The sequence below is a fragment of the Telmatherina bonti genome, assembly GCF_933228915.1.
Source record: "Telmatherina bonti genome assembly, chromosome: 18".
NCBI lineage: Eukaryota > Metazoa > Chordata > Actinopteri > Atheriniformes > Telmatherinidae > Telmatherina > Telmatherina bonti.
In genome coordinates, this window is record NC_136616.1 from 15,396,294 (window position 1) to 15,422,096 (window position 25,803).

The window sequence follows — 25,803 nt, forward strand, 5'->3', positions numbered from 1 at the left end:
GGTTCCTAGAGTCTCAAAGAGCCGAGCAGGAGGCAGAGCCTTTGGTTATCAGGCCCCTCTCTTATTGAATAAGCTCCCAGTTAGTGTTAGGGAAGCAGACACCCTCCCCACCTTTAAGACTAGGCTGAAGACTTATCTTTTTGATAAGTCCTATAGCTAGGGATGGTTAGCATCCCTTAGTTATGCTGCTATAGGTTTAGACTGCTGAGAGACATTTCCTGATACACTGAGCTTCTTTCTATTTCTCTTTATCTCTCTCTTTTACCCCCCCCGCCCCCCAATCACAGTGTTGCATCAGTAACATGTATGTCTCCTGTCTCAGCAGGTCTCCCTGGCCGGGAGCAGCAGTTCCTGTTGTCTTTCTGTCCTCTTCCCCCCACACAGCAGAGGCAGATGGCTGCCTGTCCTGAGCCGAGTTCTGCTGGAGGTTTCCTTCCTGTTAAAAGGGAGTTTTTTTCCTTCCCATTGTTGCCAGTGTGCTTGCTCAGGATGGGAGACTGAGTTGGACTCAACTCAATCTGTTGGTTTCCTTATATAGGCTATTATGAATTGGCCTTAATTATGTTTTCCCCTCTGTCTGTAAAGCGTCTTGAGATGGCATTGCCGTGATTTGACGCTATATAAATAAAGTTTAATTGAAAATTGAATTGAGTTCTGATGATTGACTCAGTCATGGCATTCCACTTTATTGCCTTAAAAAAGCTACTGGGTGGCTTTCCCAGTATGTTTTGGTTAATTATCCATCTGTACTGTAACATGGCATTTAATCAACTTTGCAATCAGACCATGAAATAAATCCATATTTCATCTGGCTGCTTCTGCCTGCTGTCACATGATCAATAAACACCAAAGATCAAGAGCTGTTGGAAGACATGCATGTTTTTGCCTCCATCGTGATGCTTTACAGAATATAAGGTGTAACTTTGGATCACAAGCTGTTACATCCTTCTTCATACTTTATCACGTCATTCTGGTGTTGGACGATAGTTTATCTGTCCAAAGAAAGCCGTTCCAAAACTGAGCCGGCTTCTTTAGATGGTTTCTGGTAAAGTCAGGTGGACTTTCTTTGTTTGAGGCCAATTCATTTTGGTGAATGCTCTGTATTAGCTCTGTGATAGAGCTTCTGTAGCTCAGGAGGAAAAGCAGTCATCTTTCAATTGGAGGGTTGAGAGATCAATACCAGGCTTCCCCTGAATAAGAGCCAAAGTGTCCTCAGGCAAGACGCTGTACCCCAAGTTGCCCGCCGATGTCTCTATCGGGGTATGAGCATGTAAGTCGCTTTGGATAGAAGTGAAATTAGCCCAGATGATGTCTTGTCTTTAGGGTGGATTTGGATACTGACAGCTATAGTCTGGCCATCTCTTTGCTGGTTTGGATGTACGGTGTAAAGGGGTTTTAATCACTATGGCAAAGATCCTGCAAAAATCCACCTCAGTTCATTTTATCAGTCCTAACATTTATACAATTTCTGATACATTTCTTCTTTTTTCAGCCAAAGAAGCTGTGTCTGCATGTTGTTGGTTCATATGAACAGCTCCCAAATGCAAACCCTACACCTGGAATCAACACCAGGCCGCTTACCTGATTGACTGATTTATAATGAAGGCATCGAGGAATAGCACATGAAATAGCTTTAGAATAAACTGTCCAATTACTTTTGGTTAAATGAAAAAAGTTGTATTCCTTCAATATTCTGTCTAATTTGGATCTGAATGCCTTGAAATCCAAGCTGAAAGTGCGCTGTAAACCCATACTGATTAGACGACTAATGTAATTCTGTTTTTTTAAATACATAAAAAAAAAAAAAAAAAAAAAACATTGTCCAAATTTTTATGGACCTGACTGTATGTTGGTCCAAGTTGGGTTTTAAATGGCTGTGAAATGGGAAAACATATTGAACTGTCCATGTGAACCATAATGGTTTAATGTGCACAGTCCAAATTGGCTTACTTCCTGCATGATGGGTCCCAAGAGAGCCCCAGAGAGTATGTTGATTTATTATCAGCGAATTACCAATATCCTATGTGTGTAATTGACCTGGGGCCAATATGAAACGTGCTGACAATCTCATATTGGACCCATTTTTCGGCACATTTATAAACTACACAGATCCAGTATTGCAAACAAAGTTTCCTTGGATTTAGACTTGGTCTTTCTTATTTCTTAGTGTCCATCTATATAAGTTCTCATCTTTTAATTCTGCGTTATTATGGAAGTAAATCCTTGCATTCCAACTTTGACAATTGCAGCAACATTATAAAGCAGCAGCGGCCCTCTTCAGAAGAGCAGGAACTTGTGACACACACTTCCTCCATTATATGGAGGAAGTCTGGCGGCGGGTTTTATGTGGGTCGCTCATTTGCTGCCTTGAATCCGTTTCATTCCAGCTAATGAATTACTGACATGAAAAGTTCTTAGAAAATTAGCGGTGTCGACGGTTGAAGTGGAGGTGGGAGAAAATGGAGGGTCCTGAAGGTCTTGAAAAGACTGAATGTGTCAATCGAATTTATTAAGATGAAAGGAAGTCTGTAATTCATCATGTCCAAGTCTTCATTAGTCTTCATGTTGGACATGTTGCAATTAGAATTCCTCAACTTATTACGCAAATGTCATGTGCGTGCTAGTTTGCCTCACAAATTCAATTTAGCATGCCATGAATGAAAGAGTATATGACTTTTTACTTCTTTAAACTTTTTAAGCTTGGTTTTGTTTGAGTGCTGCAATTCCCCTTTTGGCCACCAGGTGCCAGCAGCAGAAAACAAGCAGCTCAGCTCTGCAGCGCTGCATCTGCACGGCAACACATCCACAGCAGAGCAGAGGATCTGCTCTTGCTCCCTCAAGGCTTTGACGTCAACCCGGTAGATATGAGCCAGCGCTGCAGCTGTGCACAAACACACACACTAAGGCTCACATTCGCAAACACACTGAGTTTCACATATGTGCTACGAACACGCTGTCACATGTAGGATTTGCTCAGACTCCAGAGAGCAAACACTCGCGCATTCATGCGCACATGCACAGCCAGGACACATGGCAACATACATAAGCACATTAACCAGCTCTTGTTTTTCTCTCTTGGAACACACACATAGAAGCTGAGGCTGAGATCTACTGTTTCAGATTAAGTGGCACATGCTGAAGTTAATGTATAGCTTTGCTTTGTTTTGTTTCATCGTGCTCGATCACATTGAAACAGTAAATATGAGTTTTTTTTGCACATGCAGCCTATATGGATATAAGAGTGTGTGGGGAATGAGTGCACATTTAAATCTAGGTGTGCATGGAAACCATCTCTGACCTTGGCAGGATCAGCCTGACCCGTGAGTAAAGGCTTGTCCTCTGTAATGGCGATCTCCTGCATTTCTGTTGTCATAGTGTCACCTCCTGTAAGTAAAAGACACAATGAATACATCTTATTTTCACTCTCAAGCTGACACAAATACTCTTTTGAGTACACTGCGATATGAGAACTCACACAAACACTGTGGGCTGTACACTAATTTCTACACACACAGAGCAAGTAATTAAATACTGCACGTAGCTGTTATCCTCTGGGACTTTGTTTGGGCTGTGGGACCCTATGAAAGTTAATTAGTATAGTGCTGGCAGAGATGAGCAGAAAAGTATTTGGGGGCAGAAAAAGAAGAGCTAAAAGGCAAAAGCACAAAGTTGCATCAATATATTGTTACAACCATGTAATGGACATGTAAGACACACAAAAAGAAGCGGTTCTGATGTCAAGATATATGACTAGCTAGCTAAGCAGCTCTAATTCTGCTGACAAAGATTTGGTGATAATTGGCACCACAGGTAATATAAAAGTAAGCCTAACTAGCATAATTCATGCTATGAGTTACCACAAATCAAGTTGTATTGCATTGGGTTTGTTAGATTACATTGGCTAGGCCAGGGGTGGCTAACTGTGGCACTTGAAAGCCACAGTCCTGCAAGTGCTAGATGTTTTCCTGCTACAATGCACCTGACCCAGATCAATGGGTAATTAGCAGACTTGTGCAGAGTTTAATGTCAAACTCTGCACATGTCTGTTACACTTGCAGGACTGCGGCTCTTGAGGAACAAAGTTTGCCACCCCTTGGCTAGGTCACCAATTAGCATGATTTATTACAGCTATAACTTTATTATGATTATGTTGAGTAGCCTATCAAAGAGCATAAAATACACTTGGTAGGTGCTTGGTTTGCATGAATTAGGCTGCCTATGTCATCAGTTGGATTAATTTCATTGGCTAGGCTATCAGTTAGCATACCTGTGCTAAACAGTGGGTGTTAATCACACTGGCTAAGCTATCTGTTAGCATTAATCATGTGGCATTATACTAGCTGCTTTGGTGAATATGCTGGCAAGGCTGTAAGCTAATGCGAGCCAATGTTAGCCATAGTTTTACATCAGAGCATTCCTCCCTGTTGGTAAAATATAATCAGTTGAAGATTGAAAACATGAAAGAGAAAAGTTAAAAACAATATCGACATGGACAAATGCAAAACTCAAACTGAAAAAGAAGGAATCGAACAAAAACTCACAACAATATCAAAATGGCTTTTCTCTCAATAGCATCATGCTTTGGCTGTACAATGAGAAAATACAAGGTTACTCAGGTAGCAGTAGATGTGTCAGCTGTAATTCTTTTACTTTTTAAATATGTCTAAAAGTAAATAGGCAACAATTTTCTGTTACTGTGTCTATCTGGCATCATCATATTCAATCTGACATTTAGATCTGAAATGTAGGACCTTTTGACATCACTTTTTGTGTATGTGAGTGTGTGCACCCATGCATAATTCATGCTCTCATAAACCGATGACTGTATTCTATCTGCAGGATTGGCATTACATCAGAGGGGGGCAGATGTTGTATGTGTGTGTGTGCGCTTGGGTGCATGTTGGCGTGCACGTGTGCACTCATCAGAAAATGAACAGCTGCCCTAGGGGGATGCTGTGTGTCTCAAACGGAAATGGTTAGTCACCAAAGAACCCCAACACAGACATCCAAACACTCACTGCTTCCATTGTTCACAATCCCTTCTGCTCGCTCCTCGCATTCATCTTTTTAATAGTCTTGCAAAACTGATTTTGTACACATCTGTCTGTATCTTAATTTTGCTTGGTTTTAGACTTAACTAAAAGGCCCTCAGTGGAGGAATTCTCTTTTTTTTTTACTTTGAAATGCTGTCATCTCTGTAAGTGCTCTGATTTGTCTTCTTCAGGGTTTTCCTTTCAGAGGAAATTACATTTCATTGCTATGCTGTTGGTACCGAAAGCAGAGCAGAGACATCATGTGCAAGAATAAAAATTTTTTTTAAAAAAAGTAATCATCTAATGGCAGAAATCCAGCAGATTGAGTGAGCCAGCAGATATCAGATCAGTTTTACGGTTAAACCCACTCATATTTGAAGCATGATTTAGATATCCTAAACCAGACATAGTAACACGTTCCTTTGTCACATGATCCATATATACAGTGCAGTCGAGCATGCCCGCTTGCAGTACTATATGGATGACCCATACATGCATTTGGCTCTATTTCAGACCGCACATTACAAGTAAAGCTCCACCACTTTGCTGTAACACCCCCATCATCATCATTTTAAAGTAATTTATTACCTGTTGACCCATTTTAAAGTAATTTATTACCTGTTGACCTCTCATCTAGAACATAGTGAGCTTCGGAGCAGGTTAGCCACTCAGATTAAGTTACCATGGTGATTTACACTGTTATAAAATGTAAAAACTCAAGGTTAACCCTCAGGTTACAAGAGAGTATCTATCTTTGTAGTACAGGCCTCTGGTAAGGATAATAGTATTCAATTATTATTATTCAATTTTTTTAATGCTTGTTGCATAAAACTACAACTGACAGAGGTTTAATTTATGTTTTCACATGACTGTTGTACAGTAATGAGTAAGAAACGACTGTTTTGAGCTTATTAAAAGGGTGTTTAAGCACAACAAATTCTACCTCGAACGGTTTTGTTTTGTCCTGTCAATCTGCTGTTTTTATTTGATCTTCTCATAATTTAATAACTGGTTTTTTTTTTTTTTTTAATCTGTCATGTTGACCTTTCTGTGAATGAAACCGTCTTCTGCTGCAAAGAATTTCAACTTAAAATGAATAAAAGTGCAGAAAAAGATCACTTTCACAAGTGACAGAACATTGATGACTTCTCTAATGACATACTTGACTTTAATCAATGAAAAGAAAGATTAATTTGTGTGTCAAAATTCACACAAAGAAAGTTTAACATCACAAAAAGCAATTTCACTGAACAAGAAAGAAACAATGGTTTCATCAGTCTGTACGAAGAACAGATTTGCTTAATCTATTAGCTGCTGGATATCTCGCTGCCTTACATACACAGTATTAATCTTTCTTTTATATCTATATATATATATATATATATATCTTATATGATAGATGGACAGAGCCTTCTGCGGTAAAAAGTGAAGCCTATGCGGAAGTGCATAAAATTACAGTTCCCTCTTCAACCGCTAGGGGCTGCAAAACAGAGCAAATCCCCATAGACTCCCATGTTAAAAACTTCAGAGCAGAAATAAACATTTTTACAGCCTGGTACAAAAATCCATTTTTGGTTAACAGGTCAGGTTTACCTTCATGACAACTGTGGGGGGAGTAAATTTTTTAAATTCGCCCATTTAAAAGTAATTTAATCTCGAAGTTCAGCATATTAAGGGGCATGTCCTTTTGATTGACAGGTACCCAAATCTATCAAATAACCAAGGAACCAAACTGTTGCAATGACCCACAAAAAGTTATAGGAGAACCTTAAAGAGAGCTGTCATTAAACAAACACTGCAAACCTCAATAACCTTTACCAATGTTAAGATAGACTGAACTGAAATTCTTCCACCATGAGCAAGAGAATTCCTCCATAAGGAAGGGATGGTGACAACAAAATTCCCAGCTGTTCTCTTGTTGTCTTCAGTTCTAGTAAGGGATTCAAAGAGGAAAACAGTCTAGGGATAATTAATAATTTAATAATAATGAGTTCTCTCTCGTTTCCTGTTCTCATTTGCTGTACATTAACTCTACTCTTTAGCCGATAGTCCTACTATTTACCCACCAACTCTGTAAATTACTCACTGCTAAAGTGGTAATGTAGAAAAAGTCAAGAGGGACTTTAAATAATTAAATAAGTTTCTCCCAAAAGGAAATTGCAAAAAAAAATGGATGGAAAACCAAAACAAATTGCTCCAATAAGCTAAAAGCCTAAAAGAAACTCCAAAGATGTTTGTCTCTCTTTGTTTGTGACTGATAACTTCTTTCAGTTTCAACACAATTGTTTAATGTGCATCAGTCAATATTTAGGACAGTCAATGACTAATAATAATCATCATAATAATACTAATAAATAAAAAATGTAAATGAATTACATCTGCGATGGACTGGCGAGATGTCCAAGGTGTACCCTGCCTTTTGCCCAAAGACTGCTGGGATAGGCTCCAGCTTCCCCGCGACCCTTAATCGGACTAAGCGGTTAGGAAAATGAATGAATGAATTACATGTACTTATGTCAGTGTTCATGTAAAATACAAACTTAACCTTGAACTTAAACTAGGTCAAACTTGTGATTTAACTTTCCAGCACCTAGATGTTTGTTTCCTCATGTACGTATCTCACAAACGTTTGTCCTTAAAAAACTATTAACGCATTAATAAAACTGGAAACTCATTAAAGACTGTATTAATCACCACTGCACATTAACCACTTTGTTAATTAAGTATTATTAAGTATTATTTATATAGGTCTCATGTAACTTAATCAATATGTGTAATCTTCTCTTTAACAAACACTTTAACAAACACACACAGTTTCCTGATACTGTAACGTTAAATCGGCCTAACTCTCTCCATCGTCCATCCATCTTTAGCTTCGCTGCTGCCGCTCTGAGTTGGTGTGTGATTTAGAGCATGTAATAACTGCTAAACTGCACAGGAGGCACCGTCTGTCACCATGGAAAGAGAAATAAAAAGATGAAGAGATTTTCATGGACAGCAAGGGAGGAAGACAAACCATGGCGGAGAACATGTTGCTGGCTGAGAGGGAAAGAAAAAAAAAAGAAAAAAAAGAAGGCATGCCTTGCTTCTCATTTGCCTTCACTTCCACATTTCAGCTGTCAGACAACAGTTGTTCAGTTCATCTGCCGTAATGAACAGGTTCCATGTCTCAGATGTCCGACTGTGTCGGAAAACTGCTCCAGCTAAATTCATCCTAACTAGTTTCTGCACATTAATAATTATTCAGAGCTGCAGCGTTTAGTTTGCACCATCCGGTTGGTGAGGCCGCCTCAGTCGAGCATGTCACTGTCTGTTTTTGTCAATCCTTTCTGTCAGATCAACTCCCCTCCCCCCTTTTTTCCCTCTTCACCCTGTTCTCTCCTGCTCTATCAGGCTGACTCCATGTCTTCGTCCTTCAATGCATTACAATGTCACCACGTAGTAACTCTGGAGCCTCGGCGCTGCAGGTTTGCTCATTTTCACCAAAAACATTTTGTGGCCACTTTTTAATTCCTCAAGCAAATGATATGCCATGAAAACAATCACCTGATGCAAAATTTGTATTGTTTGCTATAAACATTGATAATTAATTAAACAAATAACGTAAAACCTCTCAGACTGGAAGTTTAGTACGGTGCTGTGGCTCTGAATCAGCGTTATAATGCCTCAGTGTTGGGTGGAAGGACTTTCCTCACCAGACTACTTATGGTATCACACTTGCTTTTATATCTCATCATAATCTTCAGTATTTTATATCAATTAAATCAATTAAAAACATTTATGTTTTATGGATTTTATTTCTTATATGGGATTAGACTGAGTATTGGCAGATAACCGATCATAACTGTGTTTAGGCATGCCACAATTAAGTCAAATTATCAAAATTGTTTTACATAAACATGATGAAAACTGTCTTTGATGACTGCAATTTCTATGGCAACAAGGGAATGAAACTAACAGAGAAAATCTGTTTTCACATGGTTTTTTTGCTTTTTATGTCAGAGCTGACACTAGAATGCCTTTAACAAAATGCCGTCAGAGCCTCAGGAAGAAACTCACATAGCGATTTGAAAAAATTTAGGTACTTTCAACAGATGACTCTCTCTGCTGCCATCTGGTTGATAGCTAACCTGAAATTATCTTACAGCTGTGAATGTTAAAAGTTTAGTTTTTGTGTTTATTTGAGAGTTTCTTATATTGTTATCTTTCATTGCTAGCTTTAGTTGTGCTAAATTCTCAGAAAATGTTTTGCTTTATTACGTTCCAATTACGACTGCTCACATTAGAGCAGTTGTAAACGAAAATGGACGGACTCCCGATCTGCGTCTGCTGTTTGTAGATGGACAGATGGACAAAATAAAGGTGTTCTTTTGCTTCCTCCATTGCAGGACCTGCAACGTGACTATTGCACACACATACATTGCCATGATGATGCTGAAATGATATATTGTGCAACTTTAAAAGCAGTTCAAGAAAAGAAATACTTTTTAACTATGGTACAAGTCAGGTTTCAAAGTGCAGCTACAAGAAATTGATAAACTAAGAAAACAAGGCTGCAAATTTTATAGAGCTGACTTTTCTTAAAGGAAGCAGCTGAACCACTTGTGTGGAAGCCATGTCTTGCTTGTGTGTAAATGTCCAAATTACCTGAATTATGAGTAAACAATTATTTATTTTACTTTAAAGGTCCAATGACATAAAGGTCCATATGCTTAAAACACAGCAAATAAGCTACAAATAATGCACTTTAATTTTACAGACTTAACAGTTTGGCTCTTTACTGTGGATTTCAATCACACTGATTTTACATAAACTGCAACTAGATTATCAGGACAAAATTCTTGGTATTGGGATGTGACGTTTGTCATGCTGCTGGAAAAACACCAACTTCATCAATTATAGAAATTTAAATTGTTGGCATGAATTTCACTTCTTGACTATTTTATTTTAAAGCCACAACGATGGCTAAGCAGATCCTGGCTGATCCTAGTTTTCCCTTTCAGTGCCTCAGTCAGAGTCCAGATCCAGTTCGCCTCCATCAAAAACCAACAGACTCAGAAATTCTACTGCTCTGTTGGTTTCCATGATATCATTTGGTGAGGTTGTATATTATGCACTTGTGCAATTATTGCCTGTAAGAGATTATTTATTCATTGTTACTGATGGCTATTTTTTTTTTACTAATGGCTGCACACCAAATTGACCCCCCCAGAGATAATGCATCATTCTTTGACCTTGGGAAGCTGACAGAAAAGGATTTTTGTAACTTTCAGCAAGCATACCTCGTACTCCATCATATTTAAGGCGGTTCTACATGTTGGTGCAACCAACACTGGTCTTTAGACTGCATGTCTCTCATGTTCTGCCTTAATGCTTAACATCTTTTTAACCAGCTTACTTGGTGCTTATTTATTTAATTTCCCTCAATGAAATTAGATTAATTTGATTGCCCAATCCAGGTGTATGAACCTACAGCTGAAACTACTCAGTTCTACAAATCTATCCTTCTGTTTAGCTGCAGCTGAAAGTAGCACATGCTTGCACATGCCTTAATGTGTCTGTGCACATTAGAATAGTTACTGATATAAAGAAAATAAAAATGCAAGAAAACTGCAAAGTTGCTGCAAGTTGTCACATGGGACTCTCCACAGGGCGTAGTAGCAACAACTAAGGCACTGATATAGTTTGGGGTCGGTTTTAAAGACTGTAATACAACAAACTGATGTCAAGAAGTAGCAAAAACCTCTTACTGGGATCCTTGACAGCATCAAATTAACAATTTACCGTATGTCTGTGGAAGTGGACATAAATCTCCTTGTTTGAAAGTGACTGTGGTGTCGTTATAGAAGCCAAAAGACCAGCAGCAATGAGCATGCTGAATTGGCAAACTGTGTGTTACTCTTTAGCCTCTTTTCGACCAAACTGGTTTCAGTGCTGATTCAGAACCACAGCCAGACTAATCACTGGTTCTGTGGCTTTTGACCACCTCAGCGCCGACTCCTGGCTTTCAAAACTGGTTCCATTTGGGCACCAACTCTTGGTTGGGTCAGAGTTGAGAACCACTTCACGTTGCTTGTGTCAGCAGCTCAGGGTTACCGGGCCAAACTAAGAGGGCTGTCATGGACCAACATCTTTATACTAATGAATAAATGGACTCCACGAACAAGCAGAGTTGGTGTGAGGTGGAGACTCTGTGTTTCCTGGCTTTTTGCTCATCCACAGAGATGAGGTAAATTGGACGGGGCATATCAGACAAAGCCCGTGTTCGAGCAGCTACAACAATCGATGGCTGCAGCTGGCTACAAATGGAGCATCAACCAGCTGGTCAACAAATTAAAGGGAGTTGGGACACAGCGGCAACCGGCGACACAAAAGAAACCCACGTTTTAAGATACTAAATTCTGTTCTTGGTTACCGGCCAGGGAACCAAACAACCAGCACCCTGAACTCCGCCACAGTAGATGATGTAATGACACGGGACTGACTAGGCTTTTGGTCGAAACCAGAACCGGTTCTTTGGAAGCATTGTAGCTGAACCAGATAAGCACTTACTCTCGAACCAGCCCTGAACAAGCACATGTTCTTCTTTGGTGGAATGGAGCTATTTGATGATCCAAGAAAGACACATTCACCAACACTGCAGATATTCCATGTGGTTGATCTTCAGCTTGGTGTGTAAGGGTCTTAAGTCTTCTACATTAAGTTTGTTTTTGGACGTCCCCTTTACACCTACTTCATGCATTAAAACAAACAAACAAAAAATAAATAAATAAAAATTCAAGATAAATCCTTAAAACCTGAGTCTGAAAAGACTGATCCTGGAAAGATATGGTGGTGGAATGAAATGGTTGATCATTGCTGAGGGAAAAATCTATTTTAATTTCTAAATGTCAATTAACCCATCCACCCCTTGATTATCTGCATACTTGATGGAGTAAGCTTCAATCACAGGACAACTTTATTTTCCTCCATCTCCCCTTTTATTTTATTTAAATCACCTTCTTTCACAGCTCTTCTCAACTCGCTCCATCAATCTTTCACCACAGTACCAACTTTTCCCTATCCTACTTCCTTTTTTCTACCAGGCTTTCCTGGGTCTTTTCAGCATGACTCTAAGTCTTTATCTGCCATCCTTTTTTGTCTCCCTCCCTCTAGTGAAAAGGAAATAAAATGGGCAGACATTTCAATGGGCAGACGCTTTTCTTTCATCTGGTCTCGCTCTGGTGCCACCAGTGTTTGCGACTTGGACCTTCAGACGTTGCACACAGACCCAGACACAAACACAGTTGTTCAAAGTAGGGCAGTGAGCATTAAGGTCACCTATATTGAGAATGTAGGCTGAAATACTGAAAGGTTAAACCTTTAGCATTTGGAGGACTTGCTACAACAAATGGAAGTATTGCTGTCATGGGATTTAGGACATGAGAGGGTGATAAGTAGCAAAAGGTTTAAGGTCAGAATAAGAAGGAAGCCTTGATGCTTCATTCCTTCATGGTTTTTTAAACCTCTTCAAAGTTCATGATATTTAGAAAAGACAGTTGTTTGGTATATCACACTTAGCCACATCTTGTGGTACAATATGGCACTTAATATTATAATTGTTAAGCTAGTAACAACTGTTTTCTGGCTTTGTAGCATGAATACCATTTAACTGGATTAAGTATTTTGACAGGCGTCATGGTTCTGAGCTTTTGTATACGTTCTACATTTGTAATATAAACTTTATTGTGTTTCTCTGGGTCTTCTCCAGGTTTTCTTGTCTCTGTGCCAGTGTTTGTGTTTCTGTTTTAATATTTCTTCTTTAAAGTTTAATGCTTTCCATGCATGTCTCCATTTATTTTACTTCCTGTGTTTGTGGGTTTTTGTTATTTCCTTTGATTGCCTGCTCCTTCCTCATTACTCTAAAATATGTTCTCCAATTAGTTTTCTCCCTTTGTTTTTTGGCTGTCTGTGTACTCCAGAATACACTTCACTTGCTGTTTTTGTTGGACTTGGTGTGTGTTCCCTGTGCTATTCATCTAACTTCGACTTTTGCTCTTGTTAATCTTTAAATGTTTGCTTATTTAAATAAAAATGAAAAGTCACAATAAGTTCTTTGACTGTGTGTGGCTGGCATTTTGGCCCTTTTGGTACCAAAATTCATTATGTAAATAGTCAAAGTGGTAAAATGTAAATGTATTGAACTTCCAACTTTTAACAGTTGTAAAACCAGCGCTAAAATAGGCTAAGTTGAAACCTTCCTTTATTGTTTACATGTACAATAACAAAGTTTGACAGCAAAACAAGTTTCTAACTTTGCTCAGTTTAGCTTAAAGGCACAATAAAACAGGAACTTCTGTAATGTGAAGCCTAAACTACAAGGTAATATTTCTTTAATGGACAAATGGACATATAGGATTTAAATTCAGTCAAACTATATAATAATAATTTTTTTTTTTTTGTTTGTTTTCTATGGAAGATATTAATAGCATTTTATTTTCAAATACCAGCAGAAGTTAACCAAAACAAGAGAAACTATTTACTGTAGCTGCAAGACAGGCCGTGTTAGCTAGGCGTAGCTAGCTGTAGCTTACGGCCTTAGTTTAAGGCGACTGCTGGTCGCCTTAAACTAAGGCCGTATTCAAATTTGTAGTCCGGTTGCCTTGTTTAAAGTAATGTAGAAATTAGTAACTGGTTTACTTTCACTCCCATTGATATTTTCTTCATCAAACCTGTAGATCTATATTAAAGGCTATCACACCCTAACTGAAAGGCTTCTCTAAGTTATTTTTTATTTTCATCTTTTAGCCTTATGATTAAAGTTACAGAAGTGAGTCCACCCTCTGGACCAAATGGTTAACATTAGACAAAATGGATTGCAAGAGGACTGAAAACAGTATTAAAATGGCTCTTAATATGACAGCCAATCTGATAAAAATCATGGCATGTTGGTGTCTAAATAGGACAGAAAGATGAAAAGTTAGCCACATATTGTAAGAGAAGACCATATTTGTTGTATTTCAGCCTTTGAAATAGACCCTTAATCACATAAATGGTCATCCTGAACTGTGTTGCCAGTGCATGTAGGAAGAGCTGTGGCCTTTGTCTTTTGGCTTTTCTATTACACCACCAATTTAGCGTGATCAGGGCATTTATATGTTTACTTTGAACCACAGGTAGCGTTAAGGATTGTGCTTGCAGATGGTGTTGACAACATAAAATAAGTGTTTTACATTAAATAAGTTGGCGAGCTCACATAAAGTTTGACAATAAGAAACACCAGATGTTCCATTTCTGAAAGCAGTCACTTCAGCAGGTGTAAATATGTCAGTCTCCTTAGCACATGTTCACCTGAAGACCTCTGAGACCTCATACTTCTCATTCAAGTGAGCTGAATTTTCAACAGATTACTTTCCAATAGACTTTTAGCACTAACATTGTTGCATGTAAACCATGTTGCTCCTGTGGAGCAGGAAGTAGAGCTTCCCCAGGCAACATGTTTGCATGTCCTGAGGCAAGAGAAGGAATCCCGCATTCACCATGATGGGTTTCTTCATGAGTGAGAAACACACACAAGGTTTGAGCTGGGGTAAATGTAATGTAGATGCAAGTTACTTCTGATGACAACTGTTATACAAGCTCCATTTTTATGTTTCTAGATTGCTGTTAATTGATAGATGAAAGTGGTAGACCACCTGAAAGAAACTAAATGCCAAAACAGTTCAACTAATAATGCAGTAAAATGTTAAAAATTAGAACATCTCCTGTTTCAAATAAGGAAATAGCAAAAATTTTGTACTTGACATATTGAGTAGATTAAAACCAAATTTCACATTTAAAAACAAAGTGTTAATTTTCCTTTTTAAATTTAATTCTAAATGAAACAAATGGAGGATTTCCCTCCGTAGCAGTGAGATGTACAAGACAAATTTATCACTGTGCAAACACACACATACACACGTACGTATACACAGTGGAGAACCTCAGGTGTTAAAGATGCAACCACTCCCAAGACTGAATCTGACCCTTTCCTGAAGCAAAGCATGACAGTATACAGTGCTTTATTGCTGTCACACCTGGGTACCACTATGCTAGGTCTATATGTGATTCAATGCCAAAGTATGAGTTGCTCTGCAACCAAATTATCTGCAGAGATAACATTATCTTTGGTTTTTTTGTAATTCAGTGTAGTCACATATGAGAGATAAACACCACAAAATTAATGAATGTAATGAAAATTGCAGCTTTTCACTCTGCATGTTGACGTGACATGGCTGATCAGGATTAATAAGACACAGTTGAATATTTGCAAACACAGACGTACAGGATTAACAGCAAAGGCGAACAGACACTAATGTGGGAAGCTTTCAGTCTGTGTCCTTGGTTGTATTTACTGTCTTTATTAACATACGCAAACGTATCGAGTGACAAAGACAGAGTAATCTTTCAAAATAACCTTCACTTCATGTTTGAAGAATGTCTCCTGCAGACTTCCAAAAAAAAAAAACTTGCAAACCGTGTAAAACAAAGAGCGAGAACAGAAAGAAAGAACAAAAACTGAAAACTGTCTAGAGACAAAGGAGGCACAACAGTAGCCACCATGGAGACCCAGAGAGAGAAACCAAGGCCCCCCTCTGTTCATTGCTGAGCCAAGATTTTGCAAATTCTCTGTCTCTCGGAAGATCTCTTTGGCCTTTTGTCTACTTATATTCTCTGTGGCCCATCACTCAGCAGTTCAGCTCAGTGTTTTTTTTTCAAACTAGTATTATTCTCTCCATCATGACCTCACCTCCACTCAGCCTTACAGTCTGTCTGTCTCTGGAGGTGAGTCAACTCTTTGACCAAGTTACGAGGGCAGAGCTTAGTAGAAAATACACTTTGTTGATATATTATTAGATTATAAAAAGTAAACTAGGCAATACAACATTAACTGTTTTGATGACTGACTGATAGCTAAAGAGGTTTAATCAGTTTATCTAGAATTTGGCTCCATGGCTCCAAACATTTTTACAAATGAATGTCAATGTCAGCTGGAGCACAGAAACATTGAAAACCTACATGACGCAGCCCTTGTAGGACCGAACTGAGTCGTCCAGTACTAAGCGACAGGTAGAGTACAACCTACACAGGTCACCGATTGCAGAGCCAGCAAGGAAACAACCCCTCACTCAAAATAGAACCATACTTATCATTATTATTAAAAATTTGACAATAAAATGCTAACAAATTTAGTTTCCTCACCTGTTGGGAAGTGTATTGTGTGTGTAATATCAGCACTATAAATATTATTCGTGTGGGCATTAAAGGCTGATATAAAAGAAACACAGAACTGAATTGGAACATAACAGGACTGAAAAGTGTTAGATCATTTTCCATCAATGTTTGATTTCTGTATTTCTTTTGTTAAAGCAACACCAATTTCTGGCATATTCTGCTGTTTCAACAATTGGTCATAAGATTGGGAATGGGCCATTATATGTAAAATAACAGCTTGGTGTGTAGTGTGATAACATCTGCTGTGGAAATATAAATACCCAGAGGTTACTGTTGAGGAAGACAGCTGTGTTTGGGTTCCAGTAATTTAGCTGCAAACTATTTCTGCAGCGACATTTCAATTCCCAAGTGGTAGTTTGCACATTTAGCATATCTTCAAAAGGTTACACCCCTGTCCCGCCATGCAGGCTTTCCCTTTTACAAAGACAACAATTACCTTCATTTCTGGCTTAAATGCATAACAACCTCATTACACTCTTTTCATGAACTTATCCCTTTTTTAGGGAGTATGAATGTTTCTGTTTTGAATAAGCAGCGTGAAAACTGATAAAGGGAGAATTAGCTAAACTGCTACTTGTCTTTGACAACTAGCAGTTGTCAGGGACAAGTTGTCTGATTTGGACAACTTCTCTATATGGTAATACAAACTCATAGCTGAGAACAGCCTGTCACATTACCAAATGCCTGACAGGAATTTTCCTCAAATCTAACCAGCTAGACTTTCCAAATGGTAAATGGTTAGCTTTCCTTGTTAGCTTAACTTTGCACATGAACAGTTCCCTCCACATGATGAATACTTCTGGGGCCATTGATGGTTTAACTGAGTAAAACATTACAGGGGCTAAGCTAATTAGACTTGCTGAAAAACATGCGCCAGTGTCTAAAAGCTAAAGCCTGTTAATTGTAAACATAAAACTTTCGACTAGTCAAAGAAGATGGTTGAAAATGTACACTTTCTCTGTAAGAGTCTGTGAGGCGCAATCTTTTTAAAATAATTTCTTTTAAGCTTAAACTGTAGTTCAAATGTCAAAAAATAAAGTAACTGATATTATACATCAAGACTGCTTAATGAAAATTAATGGCCAGAACAAAAACACGAACTTCCAAGAAGTCTAATGTACTGGAAAGGACAACAAATCCTAATGAAATGAAAGCATGCGTTAATTATTTTCATGCAGTTCTCTCTTTTCATGGATGAAATTCAGATTCTCTCAACAGAAAGGCTTTTAGTTAGCTTACACCATACTTGCACTTTTAGCATGAATTAAAGCAAAGCACAAAAACAGACATTGAGTTATTAAAAAACTGTAGAAAAGATGGCATATTGTTCTGTTCAAACCAATGAGTTTTTATTCAGCATGTCAATAAATAAATAAATGCCATAGAGATTCAGACAGCTGAATCGATTGGTTTGATCTAGGTCACCAGTACACAGGCAAGCACATGATCATAGACTCACAAAGAACCATGCAATCACACCCAGACATCTACAGAGTGACCTTCAAACTAGGGTAAATGAAAGTAGCAGCCACTGGCTAATAGCTGAAAGAGATAAACCGACTGGTGATAGAGCATTTATGGCTACTGCGTTTATACAAATGAGGAGTTTCCCTGCAAGCAAAGAACTCCTCATGTCATCTGCAACATGCAGTACTATTATTGATCTCTCTCTAGTCGGTGATACCCAAAAAGGTAAAAGCAAAATATTTTAAGCAAATAAAAAAGAAGATATTTTAAAAAGTTGCTTCATAAAATTGTTCTAAAGTATAAAAATTCAAGACATCTTCAAATAAAAATTCAGGAGCAACAATAAAAATAAGCAATTTTGCATCAAAGACTTAAAAAGCATATACTCTAGCAAGTAAGTATGTGAAATCCTGTTTACTTCCTTAAGTTTAACAAAGAAAGATCTCTTTTTATTTTTTAGTTTCCTAAAAATGTATCTAATCACAATGAAAAGTAAGGAATTAATTCAATAACTAAAATAATTATTTTTGTCTTGACATCAAACATAAGTTAATTTTCTATTTGGAGACAACAGTGTTAGAAATTATGGTCAAGTGTGTACACTCTTGGATTCTGTAAATCAGTAATGAAATTACAGTCATCATATTTGCTTTATTTAGTTTGTTTTCAAATAACTATGCACAAGTACTGGTAGTGCCTAAGTAAGTAATGCATAGTTTAGATTTATGTGTAATCATATACTATCCATTATCATTTACTGTTCAAATGTGAATGAAAATAAAACCAATATCACATACGATATTAATAAAAAATACAATCTTGTGTTTAATGAAAAAATAGTTTTGCTTTTGTTTAGACATTTTAAAAGAAGATGTTTTAGGGTTGTAATTCAGGTGATTATACAGCCAGAGGCTTATCCTGACTTTTGGCTAAATTAAACATAAAAATTGACATATGCACAGTTGAGCTCTGTCCCCACTGGTCTTGTATTAATCATTATCATGACACTATACCTTATCAACATGAAAGTATAACTTATCTGTACATTTAAAATATCTCACCAAGAGACTGTGTCCTATCAGCAGCCCAGTCACTTCAACTTCTGACCACCCAGCTGATGTGTTGCAGCTTCATTTTCAGTTATTCTGTGTGCTATTTATTTGTTCAACATATATTAAGTCAAAATATTTCAATTGTGACATTTTCAGTCTAAAACAATCCAAAAATAAACCACATATTTACAATGCAGAGCTATATGGTCAGAAGTTCATGGACCCCAGATCATTCTTTTCCACTGCCACCCATTTTGATGATTCAAATGATTTTGAAGCCATTAACGTTAATATGCTGCTCTAACAGCCTCCAATCAGCTTGAAATACTGTCCAAAAGAATTTGGAAAAGACTTTAAACATTTGCTCGTTGCAGCCACCAGAGCATCAGTGCAGTTGGGTGAAGTCTGCTTGACAGATGCGATGGTTATAGGCTATGAGCGACTGCTACCGCCTTCATTATTTTAGCAAAAAGAACGATAAACCAGTCTCTAAGTAAAAACAGCACTTCAATATGGTTATACACTTGAAGATCAAGTCCTTGTGTTTGCGCAAACGGTTATGTGACAAGGAATTTAAATTACAATGACAAAGGGAAAACATAACCATATTGTACTGCAACCTTTTTTCATAAGCACTCTTCTTCTAGGACATTTAAAGTGTTCTTAGAATTGCTAAAGGCATCAATGTATCATCTACCAGGTCACATGACGTAAATTAAATGAGTCATAGAAAGACGGCTCCCTGTGATTGTGTCATTAGCCATCACTGGTCTCTCCCAATATACTTACAGTTCTACACAGTTCCCCTGTCCCTTTAAAAGTCATCATGATAGGAAAATGGTTTCCTGTTTCCTTCATTACTGCAAATGCTAAGCAGTCATCAAATCACACTGGTGAGTGTTGAAGACATATGGATGAAAATTTAATGAGGAATTGATAGTCTTTGTGGTTGACCGTGCAGATACATGGTGTATGTATAGGTGCATAATGGATGTGATACTCAAAGACTTAACATAGAGTGTATTGTTCTCCTGCACAACTTGTCTTAGAGCTGCTAACAGACAAAGATTTAGTGTTGAAGTCTAAATGATAAGGAGCTATTATTATAGCAGACTCCAACTAACTCTAAATAGTATGGTCTGTAAATAGGAGCAGGAATCAGGAAACACTATGGATATTATAATGGACTGTTCCTCGTATTGATTCCTTCCCCATCACTGTGGTGACAGCAGGCTCACAGTGATCTAACACAGGACACAGGAAATGTCATTAATGTGCTCAAGTCAGTATCCTGAGCTCCACTCATCCTGATTAGGACTGAATTGTTAAGTGTTACGATTAATCTCTGGTTTAACCAGAGTGAATCTGCTGAAAGTTCTCATTTTTTAAAATATAGCTGGTCAACAAAAGTTTTTTTTTATTTTTTTGACTGTTATATTTCTTTTACTGGCTTTAATGAAATTAGCATACGAGTAAAAGGTTCAGACATAAACCTGTACTTACCTGTGAAATGTAATATGTAAGTATGTAAACGAATTCTGATTCAGACCAAAGAAGCGGATTTGGTCTGCCTAAAAACGCAGGTCTCGGCCCGTTTCAAGTAGACCAAATACAGGAAGTGGACTACATAAAAAAAAAGTCACTTCCCGCATTTAGCCTAACATTGCATCATGGGTAAATACATAGCGATCGTGTTGAGTCTTCTGCCTCATCTGCTGTTCATACTGCTTTCATTGTTGCAGTGTATTTCTGCAGAATACTTGCATAAGACATAGTAAAAAAAAACCCAAACAGAGATAGTTTTGTGCTCTATGTTTAACTGGCAACAGAGTTTTCTTCTTCATGTGGGTCTTGTTCTCTCTTTTGCTAAAGACTAGTGCAGCGCCACCTTTGGTGGGAATGGGGATCTATTATTGTAACGGTTTGGCGCATTTGACCGAAGTGCAGCGTGAGCATGAGCTGGGATATAGTAAATGTCTACTGGACATTTCGCAATTTACATCAGCTTTCTGTAGTTACTTTAAAATTTTTTGCAGTACATGGGCACAACTTTATCGATGTGAGCAAAAAGCCTTTCCATTGGTAATTGGGATCCATTAATATTCCCACAACCATTAGTATACTTTGAAATTCACATCATGTAACAAAATCTTCATATCATTATCAATTTATATAGCCAGCCTTAGGCTCAGTGCAATGTCCTAAGCCAGATGTGAATGGAGTCTTCTGGCATTTATATATTTTTTTACACTTTCATAGCTGCTAATAACATTTGCTTCCCCCGCTAGCCAATTAGGGGAACATCAGAAATTTCCCTGAATGTTCATTAGCCATACTTGTTATGTGTGTTTACATACGGTGACTTCCTAACATCAAATCCTTAGGATAAAAATAAAACTCAGCAGAAAAATATTTTTGCATCTGGTAGGAAGCTAAATACACAAATCTTCACATTAACAGGCATGGATTAGTGAGTTATGAATTTGAATCCGGTTTGGTCCTGAGACCCAGGACTTGGCTAGTAGAAGACATTTAATCTAAAAAATAAAAAATAAAAAATCTCTGTAATTAAAAGTGGACCATATGATGGATATTGTTTGTGTTGATTTTGTGATATGTTGGGCTCAGAAAAGACATATTACAATGGTGGTCTTTCTAGGTGGAGTTTGCATGGATTCTCTCCAGGTACTCCAGCTTCTTCCCACCATCCAAAGACATGCATTTTAGGTTCACTGGTGACTCTAAATTGTCCCTGGGAGTGAGTATGAATGTTGTTTGTCTTTCTGTGTTGCTCTGTGATGGACTGGCAACCTGTCCTGGGTGTACCTGTTCTCATCTAATGACTGCTCATATAGGCTCCAGCTTCTTGCAACCTTGAAGTGGACAAGTGGTCAAGAAAATGGATGGATGGAGGTTTTTTATGATAAATGTACCCATACCAACAATGGTCAAAGCCAGTTTAAAATAAAAACAAGCAAATCACTCTGAATAATAATGACAATAATAACTAACGAACATCAACCACAATTCACCAATCGGTTTGCTTCATAGCAAAGCCTCTGGCCAGAGAGGTAACGTAGCCATTAAAAGAAGTTGAAAACTTGAAAAAGACTGAAATACCATCTTACCTGAATCATTAAAACTGTTGTCACAAAATTACTTTCAACTACTTTAAATGGAAGATAAACAATATTTACCAAATCTCAGTTTGCATCAAAATGTCTGTTTCAGATGGCTGCTATTATAAACCTACCCATAAGTGCCCTACAGCTTTATCTACAGTGACGGCATCTCTTGTTGCTAGGAGATTTGTGACATCTCTGCACTCAATCTACTCTGTATCCAAACACCTCACATGGATAATGTATATGTTTGCGCCTTCCAGTTTTTTTTTCACCCTGTTCATCTCATCTTCTGACTAAGAATCTATTGACAAACACCCCTGATTATGTAATACACAGCTTGTGAAGCATCGCCTCTGACAGGCTGGATGCGCATTTGGACACAGTCAGGTCGGGGAGTAAAATCTACACCACACACGTTAGAAAAAAGGAAAGATAAAATAAAAAATAGATCCATAAACACTTTACTCCACATGTCCACCTTAGAAATATGAATGGAGTTTTGGGCAGAGTGTATGGCTATAAATAGGGTGTCGTGAAGGCCCATTTGGACTTGTGGGAACAGACGAGGCATTGTGTTGCCTGGCCTATCTGTAACTGGCCCCAAGCCATCAGCCGCAGGACTGATCTGTCCCTCCCACCCCCCAAACACACACACCAGCCTCCAAGCTCAAATATGAAGCCTGCTGTAATTTCATACACCTACACGACATAAAATCCATACTCACTGACCCAGATGCTGACACTCTTACACTCACGTACACCTACACAGGATATAAAAAGCGAAAATCCATATTCTTACTCAGACTCATACGTCCGAGACACTACGGTTAGCCAAACCCGATATAAACTCCGATGTGAAACTAGCGCAAATGTTACTCACATGGCCAGAAATTATTCAGACTAGACTGATCTCAAACACCTACGCAGCGAGCACAGTTCCATGCTGTCTCGGTCATCAGCTAATATGCTCTTCTTCACCGTGCAGACAGTAAAAACACAACTGAGCTCATTTTACACAACCCACATTAGTGTACACTGCAAACGGAAACACGAGGAGTCATTTCAAAGAAAGCGGCATGGTTTCAGAAGCACAGCTAGCGTTTTTATGCATGAGTGCTTTTATATCCCTTTGTGTGTTTAATATTTTAAAATGAAATGAGGTTTTATTCCAACGTACAAATGTAGCTAAAGAGTATTTCTCCCATTTTCTGAGCCATGAAGACAGATTTACTGAGAAGACTTTGTAGAAATTCCTTTTCATTTGAGTGTTTCTGTTTTTGTCAGTTTCTGTCCAAGAGGCCACGACCTGTTCGCTTAACAAAAGTGAGTGAAATTCTCCTACACTGCCAAAAGTGCAGGTCCGAGTGGGAAAAACACTTCAGCTGCAATCTACTGCAGTTGAAACTCTTCCCATCTGTCCCCCTTTTTTGTGTTTGTGAGAATGACAGCACATATCTAAATGTTTATTCTGGATTTTTGACACTTTTTCCAGTTGCAGTGGCCATATTTTTATACACACCAAGCTGAATTCACAGCCAACAGAGAAGAGTCTGTGTTTCTGTTCTCCTAACAGCCAGAAGTGCAAAACTAAACACACCTATTAATAGTAGCTTCACTCAGATGGGCTCTGCAGGTTCTGGGCCGTAAAAGTAAAGGATAGGAAGTAAATTAGTTATTATAATATCAAAACTTAAAATTTCAAATTTAGGATTAAAAGCGTAAATTTAAATAAAGAACTTAGATCACTGCTATTTAATTAATTAGATGTCTGTCTTAGAAAAAGGAAAATGATCCATTGTTAACAGGAGCATCTACAACAGATGCATGCTTTGATTCCAAAGTTTTACTTTTGTTAAGATAAGAATTTATTTTTAAGTTTAAATAGTTACATTAATGCTCTGAGTGGGGCAAAGTGGGAAATGTGTCATGGTGTTCTGCTGTGAAAATGGACAGAGAGAGTTTAGAAAGTGAAGTTTTGGCTAAAGTTAGTTGAACATGACAACAGAACATTGGCCATTTATTTTATCTTTTGGTCTTTGAGAGGATGGAGGGAAAATACACACGTTCACAACCCTCATAACCAAATACATGGTTCTGCTCAGTGGACAGGTTTGGGGCCATGATCAAGACACTGGGCATTAAGATGTGTTTTTCTGTACAACTGTTCCTATGACAGTGGAATATGCTGTTCTTGGCCATTTCTTTTTAAGGATTTTTGGCAAAATGGCTTGTAATTACCAGTAACTTGACGAGAAGGGGATCGTCCCTTATGTTCTCTCTGTGTATGTGTGGGTTCTCTCTGGGTACTCTGGCTTCCTCCTACCCATCCAAAGACATGCATGTTAGGTGAAGTGGTTACTCTAACAGTGAATGTGAGCATGAATGGTTGTTTGTCTCTCTGTGTCGTCCCCTGCGATGGACTGGCAACCTGTCCAGAGTGTACCCTGCCTCTCGCAGGCTACATGTTGGGATTGCCTCTAATTTCCTGCAACTCTGAATTGGACTCTTTGGTTTGGAAAATGAATTAATAAAAGTCTCTTATTACTATAAATCTTTGGATTTTCATAGTTATTACATCAAACTGTATTAGTAGGTTGTTGCTTGTTTAAAGACGTTGATATTGTTTGAATTTCAATGTATTTTTTTTTACCTGCCCTGGTTCCTCAGATGGAAATTTGCCAGCAGCTAAATCTGGTACAATGCATCTTATGTCTTCTAAGACAACCATCTTTGGGGCACCAGCTGGGACACAAGCCTGGTTCGAAAGCACTGAGGAGTGGTAGCTTCTTTACATTTAGCTAGACCTTGGCCTTTGGTCCTATAAGGGGGAGTATCTTAAAGAGGGTTTTCAATGTTTCCCTGCTCCAACACACCTAACTCAAAATGAAGTTCTGCACAGTGAGTCATTAATTTTAGTCAGGTGTGTTTGGAGCAGGAATACATGGAAAAGCTGCAGGACTCTGGCTGTTGTAGGACTGGACTAAGTAACCCTGAGCTACATGCTGCCCCTACTGGAGTAATTATTCTCTAAATCATTGGAAAATGTGGTTAACCCCCACGCATGAAAAAAATATATACAAAAAGTTGAGCTCATACAAACCAGAAGAACTGTGAGTTTAAATCCTACGAGTGTCAAAAATAGTGAGAAACTTGCCAAGAAAAGGCAAACTGGATGTATCCCTGGACTTATTTAATAAATGCTGTTTCACTTTTGCAGAAGTATATTCTTATTAAATTTGTATGTAGTGAACACATTGTTCAATTAGAGCAACATACCACATCATCCTGCACTTTCCATTTAATAAAAACCTCAATGACACATTTGGTGCTTTTGCTATTAATTCAAGCTTGATTTAAAATATTGTTGATGTTCAGCATATTCAGACAACAGCAGGCTCGGGTGATGACTCATAATGTTGCTAATACAAGCATAGTTCACATTAATTGTAGATATCTAGTACACTGTAACTGGGCTTCTGCAACATCCAATGCTTTTCAGTACGTCAACTGCAAATAAAAAAGCCATCCTTTAAGTCAACAACAAACAAAAACTCACAGCCAGAAGAGGCAATTACACCCACAAAAATGCACTTTCGGCACTGAAACACCATCAAACGCGACAGCAGAATCCACTCAACAGTGTCATACTTCACATTTCATCAGAGCTTGCTATCACAGCTAGTGAAATGTATCACAAAAGCAGCGCATACACCCAACAGCTGGCATGCCATGCACTTCGATAGGCATGCCAACAGTCCCGTCAGCAAGACTATTTCTGAACTGACAAGACGACAACAAAATGTAGTCTTCTGATATTCTGGGACCTGAATCCACATTTGAAGAAACAGGAGTTCAACTAAAACCATTGACTGG

The 25,803-nt window shown here is 38.2% G+C and overlaps 1 protein-coding gene across 1 annotated transcript in view; it reads right to left on the reverse strand.

The window, feature by feature from the left end:
* ndrg2 (NDRG family member 2) overlaps nt 1-25,803 on the reverse strand; it is a 47,154-nt gene that overhangs the window by 12,347 nt on the left and 9,004 nt on the right. The window contains exon 3 of the mRNA XM_079258015.1: nt 3,299-3,384. Within this exon, the coding sequence (XP_079114141.1) occupies nt 3,299-3,373 (75 nt within the window). The 5' untranslated portion in view covers nt 3,374-3,384. The remainder of the gene's footprint in view (nt 1-3,298; nt 3,385-25,803) is intronic.